The 11,569-nt window shown below is 38.0% G+C and overlaps 1 protein-coding gene across 1 annotated transcript in view; it reads right to left on the bottom strand.

Moving 5' to 3' along the window:
* Positions 1–2,566: 2,566 nt before the first annotated feature.
* The window catches only part of ACVR1 (activin A receptor type 1), a 146,940-nt gene continuing 137,937 nt past the window's right edge, over positions 2,567–11,569 (bottom strand). Inside the window, 3 exon segments of the mRNA XM_043997145.1 lie at positions 2,567–3,813; positions 5,160–5,263; positions 5,266–5,289. Of these exon segments, the coding sequence (XP_043853080.1) occupies positions 3,679–3,813; positions 5,160–5,263; positions 5,266–5,289 (263 nt within the window). The 3' untranslated portion in view covers positions 2,567–3,678.

Genomic DNA, 11,569 nt, shown 5'->3' with positions numbered 1-11,569 from the left:
TTACTGAATCAAAGGGCCTGGGTTATATTCCTAGATCTGCTAAGCAGGACTATGATCTTGATAATGTGATTCTCTTCAAGTTTCTGGGCCTCAGTTTCCAGATTTATAAAAAGAGGTTGTACTAGGGCCCAAGGCTCTTAACCTGAGGTTTACCAACCCCAATGTGCGTGGAACAGAATTCGGATGAGGACCTATTTGTATGTATGTGTGTATGTCAAGGTATGTGTGTGTATGTAGAGATAGAGATAGAGACAGAAATAGATATAGATACAGATACAGATACATACACAGATATATATGCAGGTAGGTATGTCTATACGCATACATAAATAAATATGTTCTTATCAAAGATAACTATATATTATATGGATTTAGAGATATAGATGGAAATATCTTTACTTTCACTGACTTTTGGTCTTTGTAGTTCTTTTTGTGATATTTTGTATATTTAAAAAATATTTTTCTGAAAAGGCATCCACAGAAACGTGGCAAAGGGGTCCATGCCACAAGTAAATTTAAGAACCCCTGAATTATATGATCTTTAAGGTCCTTTCTTCTATTAAAATTTTGTGATTGTGCTTAAAATTAGGTTGCCAGGGGGCAGCTAGATGGCACAGTCAATAAAGCACCGGCCCTGGATTCAGGAGGACTTGAGTTCAAATCCGGCCTCAGACACTTGACATTTACTAGCTGTGTGACCTTGGGCAAGTCACTTAACCCTCATTGCCCCACCAAAAAAAAAAAAAAAAGTTGGGTTGCCATTGGTCTTCATGGTGGACAGGTATGTCTGCATATACCATTTATGGAATACTATGCTAAACTTCTAATTATTCACTTAACATTAATTGCAGTCCCCTTAGCCATTATCTTTCTTTCTCATTCGGTACTATTCCAAAATCCCCATGTAGCACGTTTCTTGTCCCTTTAAGGATATGAAGTCTAATATCATCAAACAATAAGACCTATCGCATACAAGTAGAGAGAAAAACCTTATGCTATTTAGGCCCCTAGCTCATTCCAACAGTTTTTGAAATTAGAGAAGTTTGTTTTTGTTTTTTGTTTATGTCATACAGGCCAGTGATGAATAACACTAAAGGCCTTTATTATTATTCCGTATTTTTAAAACTCACACAAAAGGATGCATGGGACTAAATTGAGATACTCAGAAGCAAGGGCATGGGAAGTAACAGCAGCTTGAATAGAAGAATTTATAAGCAAAGGTACATCTGAGTCTCAGCTGCCAGAGAAGAGTGAATAGAGCATGTATCAGTCGTTTTTATAGAATGCTTCTGGGCCTAGGGAGAAGGTCAAAAGAATACTGCAGGAAAAAGGATGGAGATTAACAATGGTCCTTTGGAGATGTTGCCCTATAAGGCTTAGAACACTCAAACCGTGCCACTTTTTTCAATGGGTGAAATACATGTTTCCTTTGTCTTCTCTCCACCAGGTCAGCTCAGTGCAGTAGACACAATGCATGGATTTCTACAGGGAAGAGATAGGTACCAGTCAGGAGCATCTGATTTGTTTATAGTTTCTGATATCACAGGTAGGAAGATACCAGAAAATCCTGACTTATACAAGAATCCTAAAGAAGTCTCCCAGAGAAGGGAATGTGTCTAAAGCAAAGTTAACTAGCCACAATGACCCTCAACAGTCTCAGAGAAGATTCCCAGATCACAGAGCCTTTTTTGGACTGTCAGAGCAATGGTCAGTCCTGGGAATGATGTACTGGATATTGCATTTTAGAAAGAACATTTGGCATGCTGGAAGTGTCCAGAGAAGGGGCAGCTAGGGCTAATGAGGGTCCTGGAGGCCATGTCACATGAACACTCATTTAAGGAACTGGGTACCATGAGCCTCAAGAACAGATGGGTTGTGTGGTGCTGAGTTGGGGAGGGAGTGGGGTAGGGAAAGACAGAGCTGTTAATTGACTCCAAGTATATGAAAGGTCTTTATGTTTTTGTTTTGTTTTGTTTTTATTTTTTTTTTGCGGGGCAATGGAGGTAAGTGACTTGCCCAGGGTCATACAGCTAGTAATGTCAAGTGTCCTGAGGCCGGATTTGAACTCAGGTACTCCTGAATCCAGGGCGGTGCTTTATCTACTGCACCAACTAGCTGCCCCGAAAAGTCTTTATGTTGAAGAGGAATAAATTTATTCTCCTTGGCCCCAAAGAGCAGGAATGTGAGTAATGGGCAGGACCAAAGTTGCAAGGAGGTATTTGGGCTACATGTAAGGGAAAACTTTCTAAGCTGAAAAAAAAATCTTGAAAAGCTTTCTTAATGGAGATATTATAAAGGTTCACAGAGAAAGGTAAGGTGAAGTACTGTTGAGTTGAGTTATAAATGGGAATCTCAGTCTGAAGAACAATGAAATTGCTTCTTAGGTATCTTCTAGTTCTGAAATTCTGAGATCCTTGTCGCAAATGCTAGTATTCTTCCTCAACCTAATCCCAAATTTTAGGGAGCTAAAAGGTCATTCCAGATTATGTTTTTTTATAGCTCACATACAAAAACGGAAGATGCCTCATGTTATACAACCTTTCAAAGAGTAGAAAAGAGCATTTGATCATTTGACTTGAAAACATTTTATTTAATTTATACAAATAACTACTAAATACAAAAAGTAGATTAAAACAAAATAGTTATTTTTTTCTGGCAGAGTTTAAATGCACGTAATGTATAATTCAGAAGAAAATGCATTTCCCCCCCACAGCATTCAGGACTAAAGTTCTACTGAAATCTTTAATTGTTTCTAAATCAGTAAGATATTCGGTGGTGTCTCGTGGGTTAATGGCTAAATATGTTCTGCGTACGAACTGAAAAAAAAAAATATATTACAGACTACACACATACAAATGTGAAGCACTTAAAATGTGACTCTTAACTGATAATACAGAAAATGTCCATTTCAGATAATAGTGTTAAAAACATTTGTGTAATAAAATCATGAGACCACATAAAAATAAGCTTTAACATGCACTAGTCAGTTTTGTGAAAACTGCTAAGTGCACTAGTAATAAATAATTTGCCAAGTTGTTTATAAACAATTCCTAATGTTCGGCATTATTGTAAACATCAGCACGTGTAAAATGCAGCGAAGTCTGACAGTTACATTTCATTTTGCCAAATTGAATTCCTATTATTCAGATGGATCAGTGGAGTACAGAGCCAATTTTTTTTTTTTGGCAAGTTGGGTTTTAAAATTAATAGTAACAGTGCAAGTAAGGAATGCAAAGAATTCCTAGTGCAATAAAGGAGAGAAGCACAGGCAATATTGCTGATTAAAAATTTACCACGTCCTCGCGTTCCCCTGGGGGGAGTGTCTAGGAGCCCTGTGAGAACAGCTCCAAGCCATCATCATAATGCCCAGATCGTTGTCTTCGGATTTCTCTGTGTTCCTTCAGGTCACATCTTTTGCAACAGTACATCCAGCATCAAGTCTCTGAAGTCTGAACAGTTTGTGAAATGCCCATTTTTAGAGTCATTGAGCGAGGTTCAGGTGGTTTTAATGTCTCCCAAAGAAATGGCTAGATAACATGTCTGTCTCGACTAAGAAGCCATTTTTTGGGGGGCGGAAGGGATCAGTTCTGACGAATCGTCAGGTCAGCATTATTTCCAGACTGGACAATGACAACAACAACAACAAAAATCTTCCATCTTGACAGCACCATGAAAATGTCAACAGTCAGCTTTCAATTTATCTAAGGAATTATCAATTTTGGTCAAAGTCTTTTTGATACGCAGAGCTGTTAGTCTTGCAGATGAATTCTGATACCAGCATTCTTTCATAAGCTTAGCCAAAGAGGTTAACGTCTAAGGGAAGAGAAAAACACAAACACCAAAGTCACAGACTCCTCTTTAGTGACTTGTTAGCTTAGATGGTAGAGTGTGTAGCTGTGTTTTTTGCAGCATTCAGGGGTCTAACATCAAGTCAAGGTGATGTTATTATTGTATTTCCTAAATACATAAACAAACTTCCTGTGAACTGATAAAGCAGCCAGGCTTGTATTGCATGTACTCTGTCCTTTGGCCTCTCAACAGCAGAGGCCACTGAGTTTATCTTGTAAACCACATAGCACGTGCCAGGCTTTTTGTGGTTTTATGTGTCCTATTAGCAAGACTAACAAAGAGGGAAAATCCTGAAACCCAATAGCAAACAGGACCATGTCTCAATTTATGAGTTCTACTGCTAAAACCATATAACCTTTAAAGTTTAGGACCATGGGCTAAGAATCATTAAACATCAGCACTAGAACAAATCTTTAGGGATGAGCTAGCCTAATCTCCTCATTTTATAGATGAGAAATTGCCACTTTGATCAAGGCCAAATATAAAAATATGGGCTGAGTGGGGACTAGTTCACAGTTCAGTGGTCTACCACACTTCCCTCTCCCATGCATGGATATTCTTATAAATCTTTTGCCTTATCATCATAATAGTAAGTACTTCTATGGAGTGCTTTTAGATTTGCAAAGTACTTTACATGTATAATTGACACTCTTTGCAACACTGTGAGGTAGGTGTTATTATTATTCCCATTTTATAGATATTACTTTTCCAGGATTCACACAGTTAATAAACATACCTGAGGGGGCAGCTAGGTGGCGCAGTGGAGAAAGCACCGGCCCTGGATTCAGGAGTACCTGAGTTCAAATCCCACCTCAGACACTTGACACTTACTAGCTGTGTGACCATGGGCAGGTCACTTAACCCCCATTTCCCCACAAAATAAAATTAAATTAAATTTAAAAAACAAAAATAAACATACCTGAGGGAGGCTTTGAACTCGAGTGTTTCTTGACTCCAAGTCCAATACTCAATCTACTCTACCACCTGTCTGCCTCCTTTCATTAAACAATACCAAAAAAACCCCCAAAAAACCAACCAAACAAAACCCCCCCCCAAATTCAACACTGTCCCCACCCAAAACAAACAAACAGCTAATATAGATTAGTCTTCATATGCACAGGTCCCTTTCTGCTCATTCCCAGGTGGCCCAAAACCCAGTCGAGATAATATACATATCTGAAACACTAGGAATGAAAAGAAAAAGAGGATCCCTTTGATACCTTGGGCTTAGACTTGAAGGGTATGTAACAAATAACTGAGATTAGCTTCAAAATTGAGAAAAGGATGGGTAGGAAACCCCTTATACTTACTGGGTCTGAGAACCATCTGTTGGGAATGTTTGGCCTCTGCTGATCCACACAGACCACCTTTCTCATATCTTCAAAACTTGGATCATTAGGAACTACATCATAGAAGGTGGCTTATAATCTTCTACGATACCTAAACATAAGCAAGAAATAGATGTGACATACAAGGAAGATAATAAGTCCATAGGTATAATTAGTTGAGTTCCTTAGATGGGTTTTCAGCTGCCTCTGGAAGATAATAATAGCTCATGATTTTTTGAACACTTTATAAAGTTTGCAGATATAAGCCAGGGCAAAGTGATGAACCTGTGTGTGCTGCAAGCTTGACTCTGATATAGGCTTATGGTCAACTTGATTAGTGTAGAACTTCTGCACAAGGTTAGAAGGAAAGAGTAGGGGCAGCTAGATGGCGCAGTGGATAGAGCACCGGCCCTGGAGTCAGGAGTACCTGAGTTCAAATCCGGCCTCAGACACTTAACTAGCTGTGTGACCCTGGGCAAGTCACTTAACCCCAATTGCCTCACTAAAAAAAAAAAGAAGGAAAGAGTAATTGTTGTCATTTATTTCTATCACCACTGCTACTGTGCTTAATTACTTCTTGTTGTTCAGTAATTTTCAGTCATGTCTGACTCCTCATGATTCCGAGATACTGGAGTGGTTGCCCTTTCCTTCTCTAGCTCATTTTACTGATGAGGAAACTGAGGCAACAGAGTTTTAAGTGACCTTGCTCAGGGTCACACAGCTTGTAAGTGTCTGAAGCCAGATTTGAACTCAGGAAAGTGAGTCTGCCTGACTCCAGGTTCAATACTCTATCCATTGTGCCACCTAGCTGCCTACTTAATTGTTACCATAATGCTAAAAGCAGCCTGGGAGAGCACTCACATAATAGCAATGAGCCACAAGGCAAAAGGCTCACATGAACAAGTCTGGGCTATTCAAAAAAATCATAGAATCATTGAGTGAGAATGGGAAAGGACCTTATAGGCAATCTCACTAATTTTACTGATGAGCAAGAGTAGGCCCAGAAATTAAGTGACCCCAATCATGGTCACACAGGTAGTGACAAGAGACAGGATTTGAACCCAGGTCCTCTGACCCCCAAATCTAGTGTTCATTCCACTGTATCACCACCGAGCCAGGTAACCAGGTTACTATAGATTCCTGAAGCATTTCATTTCTGGAACAAAATTGAGGCTGAGAGAGGTTAAGTGGCTTGCCTAGACTCATAAAATTAATAAAAGTATCTGAGGTGTTGGAGCAGTATTTGAGGTCAGATTCTTACGACTCCAAAGCCAATACTATCTATCCACTGTATATCCATATATATTTAAAGCTTAAGAGAATCTGAACAGCCCAGGGTTCTGGTTGCTGTTCTCTAATTTTCTTCAAATCAGCTATCTGACTTGCCAGGCCCAATCAATATGTCCATTTGTAACCTCTAATACTCTGATTAAAAGCCTTTCCTAGCAAATCATTAACAGATTATAATAGGAATGTACAAGCTAGCTTTTAGCTAATCTGATATCCTGCCTCTATCAATTTCTAAAGTGTTTGGACAACTTCTACAAACTGAACCTGTAATTAAAGGATAATACAGAGAGAAACCAATTAAATAAATATAAGATGGTCCTCTAGGAGCACAACTAATAGTTAAGTGATGCTCTGAAGCCCAGGTAAAAATCATAACTGAACAATCTGAAATATGCTTTCCCCCCTTCTCTGTTTGACTAAAGCAAGAAGACTGATTGGTGTAGTTACCTCTTGTAAAATTGGCCTCAAGACTAAATATCATGGGAATTCATTTTCTTTGAAATTGGTATTCTGTGACTAGAAAGATGATTATATCAGCTTACTTCTGATAAAAGATGTCATATACACAAAATGATATAGTCTGATTTTGGAAATTGGATTGGATAACACCCAGAAATGGTCTACTATATACACTGAGCACAAACTCAGAAACTCTATCTGTTGTATAATCTCTGTGTCACAGTTTCCTCATAGTATATATCCTATGTACAGGGCTATGGTGTCATGTAACAAAGGCTTCGAATTTAGACTACTTCTTTAATATTTTTTAAAGTCTTCACATGAACTGATGCTAACTGAAGTGAGTAGAACCAGGAGAGCACTGCACACAGTAACAGCAACATTGCTAATGATCAACTATGATAGGCCTAGCTCTTCTCAGCAATACAATGAACCAGACAATTCCAAAAGACTCATGATGGAAAATGCGATCCACATCCAGAGAAAGAACCGATGAAGTCTGAATGCATATCAAAGTATGCTATTTTCATTTTCTTTGGGTTGTTTTTTTTTTCATATTTTTTTTCCTTTGGTTCTGTTTCCTCTTTCACAACAAAACTAATTTGGAAATACTTTTAACATGATTGCACATGTATAACCTGTATCAGATTGCTTGTTCTCTTTGGAAGGGGGAGAAGAATGGAGTGAGAGAGAAAAATTTAGAACTCAAAATCTTATAAAAATGAATATTGGAAACTGATTACATGAAATTTAAAAAAAATACTATTTACATTAAAAAGGTTTTCAAAGTATTTACATAATATTCACAAATAAGACGGCTTATAAGGAAGAACTGTAGAAATACAATCTCTGTCTATTTTTAATCTCCCATACTTTGTACAGTTCAAAATTCTTTCATAAAAGTCAAACTTACAAATAAGTTAACTGCCCTGGATTGTTCCTAGCCACTTCCTCTCCTATTATTGAACAGTTGTTGATATTTCAGTTTGCTTCTCTGGAAAGCCTTAACAATACTGCCCTGCCAAAAAAGGAGGCCATGACTTGTTTGAGTCTCAGTTAAATCATTCCCCCTCTTGCCATTGCAGAGAGACCCCTAGGACAAAACACTAGCAGTTGGTAAGATGAAAAAGTCCTTCTAAGATAGAGTACTACTGACACTGATCCTTCTGGTACTAGAAATAAAAGGCAACAACCAAGGATTTAGTCCAAGCTCCATGTCCCTAGTAACATCTCTCTCTATCAGTTTCCTCATGACAACTGCCCTACGTCCAGGCTGATGAGTCAAATAAGAGTGAAGATACTATAAAACAATAATAAGCTACATAATAAAAAGAAACGTTTGTTACTTTTTAAGTTACATGAAGGGAGGGAATAACAAAGGTTTCATAACCAGAAGGTAAATTGCAAGTTCATCTAGTTCAATTCTTTCATTTTAGATGTTTGAATGCTAAATCTAAGGAGATGAAATAATTTGTCTGACTACTAGTTATTGAGTGAAGAGTTGGCTTAGACCACACAATGTTTACTTGCATCCTAGGGATCTCTCCACAAAAGCAAAAGGGGGAACAATGTAACTGAGACTCAAGCAAGTCATGGCCACCTTTTTTGGCAGGACATGTCAAGGTATTCCTAGCAATCTCCTTAAGTGACATGCACAGAAAGCTACACATTGAGCCCAAAGACTAAGGGGCAGTCAACAATGAGGGACTAACACCTGGACCTTTTCCTTATCGTGTTGCCAGAGCAACAGAACTTGAGTGGCTCTAAAGGACCCTTCTTTCATTCTTCATTGCTGAAGAATGCCCTGGAAATAAGATGGCAAAGAAACCAAGGACATGGATTATATAAAACTCTCTTTATTGGAGCTTGTAGTTAAAGGCTTCTTGCATGACCAAGACCTTCATGTTCCTTACAGACAGTGTACCCAACACATACCAATGATCCTATTATATTTATCTACAGCAGCTGGCACATTAAATACTAATAATAGCCCCAGATGTCAGGAGCCTTCTGAAAAGGTTTTCAGAATCTGACTACACTATGTGAAATCAAAAGAACTCATCAAAATATTGGCTTTGGATTTGGGCTGAAATTGAATTATATTCCCTTGTCCCAGTTGAGCCACATTGGGCAACCATTTTTACTATGAGAATTTCTCTTATTTGTTTTTCTATCTATGTTTTTGTCATTTCATTGAAGTGTGGGGAGCACAAACAGAAACTATTACCCGATATATTTTTTTAAGTTTTTGTTTGTTTGTTTGTTTGTTTTTGGTAATAAGGAGCTCCAAGCAAGGCAAGGCCTAGAATACCCTTGGGATCTCTAGGAGTCACATCCAGCAGCAGTTTTAAAATCAAATACACACAGTCACTCTCAATTTTTCAGGGATGAATAATCAGTTGGTGAAGTTATTGGTCTATTTTTCTTCATTTGTCCATCTTGGTTCTATTTCAGTCAGAGGTCATCAAGATCTCCCCAAGAGGGAAGAAAGTGAATGACAAATAATTCTCCTATTCATTTGGATGTTTTGGTATAAAAGCTAGAAGGTAGGGGGCAGGACTATTGTTTGGAATTACATATGGATTTCAATTAACTACATTATTTCTATAGCTTAGTCCTTTCTATCCATCTAAGGCATCTCCATCTCAACAAATAGATACAATTGAGATAGTAAAAACACAGACTGTAAATTGGAGAACAGAGGTATAGCTTGAAGAGAAAGGGTAACAATTATTTGTGGAAAGAGACAGTACTGGGTCAGATTATTGAAATTTATAAGCCAGGAAGAAGGAAATAAAAACATTCTTGGGGGAAAAATATGTAAATTTAATTAGATGTTAGAAAAGCAACTACTGAATGTTTACTGGGACATTCTGGCATTTTTCACATTTCAACATCTGAAAAGGAAGGAAGAAGAAAAATATCATTGTAAAAAATGAATAAATCTCCCATTCCTCACAAAATAACATCAGTGATAATCAGCTATTATAATCGGCTGATTTTTATTTGAGTCTCTGTGGTTTGTATAAACTGAAAACGCATTTATCTTGCTATTAGATATCTTTAAAAGTAGAATTATCTTGGAAACAAAGATAATTAGGCTACTATTAAAATGTATTGGGTTTAATTATCCTGAAATATTTACTCAGTTGCAGAGTAGTGAGATGGTAAGGTCCATCAAAATAACAAGGTACATTTACTCATTTGCCTCTAAGAACCCAATGGGTGTTACAGCAATGCCTTCACTAAAACAGATGGGAAAAGAAATTATTCATACCATGCCTCTATTGAGAGCCACTGGCTCAATGGTGACATGGTGAGATAGAATCAAAGAATCACATGCTATGAAATTACCCTGGATATAACTACCCAACAGGAGGCATTCTATTCTGCTACCTGCCAGGCAAGACACATGCTGGATTCCATCATTAATATTAGAATGTGAGCTCCTTGAGGCTGTAAGCCATGTTTTTGCCTTTGTTTCCATCCCTGGCACATAATGAGCACTTAATAAATGTTTATTAATTGATAGACAAAAATATAAGAAATAGAACCTTAAACAAGTCACTCAACACCCTGATCCTCAGCTTGCTCACCTATAAAATGGGAATAATACTAGCACTGTCCACCTCCCAGACTGGTTGTGAAGATCAAATGAGAGAAGTGTTGTATACACACTAGTGGCTTCCTATTACCCCCAGGATTAATATTAAAACTCTCAGTTGGCTTTCAACAACCTGGTCCCTTCATACCTTTCTAGTCTTCTTATTCCTTGCTCCCTTCTCAGGACTCTGCAGTGTAGTGACACTGGCCTCCTTGCTGTTAATACTCCATGTCCTGACCAGTCATTTTCACAGACTGTTCCCCCATGCCTGGAATGTTCTTCTTTCTCATCTCTGCCTTATGCCTTCTCTGACTTCCTTCTAGTTCCATTGAAAATCCTACCTTCTGGGGCAGCTAGGTAGCGCAGTGGATAGAGCACCGGCCCTGGAATCAGGGGGACCTGAGTTCAAATCCGACCTCAGACACTTAACACTGTGTGACCTTGGGCAAGTCACTTAACCCCAATTGCCTAAAAAAAAAAAAAAAAACTAAAAAAAAAAAAAAGAAAATCCTACCTTCTACAAGAATGCTAGTGCCTTCCTTCTGAGATCATCCCCCAATTTATCCTGTCTGTATCTTGTTTGTCCATATTTGTTTGCATGATGTCTCCTCCATTTGACTGTGAGTTCCTCGAGAACAGGGGCTAGATTTGTTTTTGCTTCTCTTCATATCCCAGCAGTTAGCACAGCAACCAATATATAGTAGGTACTTAATAAATGATTGATGACTGACTATATGACTATGACATCATTATTATTATTATTTCCCCAGGACAGGTTTTGGAATGTCCCTCTTGGCTACATAAAACCATATATTTTATTTTAAAGTCACAGTCAATTCTGTCCCCCGGTTTGTATTAAGGTTATGGTGACTTTGAACCTAATTCCTATAGCTAAATGTTTACCTCCAAGTATAAATAATTGAATGAGCCAAAATAGCTACTCTAAATACTTTAAATGGAATGTTCCTGGTACAATTCTTTCCCTCAATTGGGTTTTTTGAAAAATGAAGCATGATTGAGCTAAACCAGCATAACATAT

This window comes from Dromiciops gliroides, chromosome 3 (assembly GCF_019393635.1).
Source record: "Dromiciops gliroides isolate mDroGli1 chromosome 3, mDroGli1.pri, whole genome shotgun sequence".
NCBI classification, from domain to species: Eukaryota; Metazoa; Chordata; class Mammalia; order Microbiotheria; family Microbiotheriidae; genus Dromiciops; species Dromiciops gliroides.
This window is presented reverse-complemented; position numbering and strand designations above follow the sequence as displayed.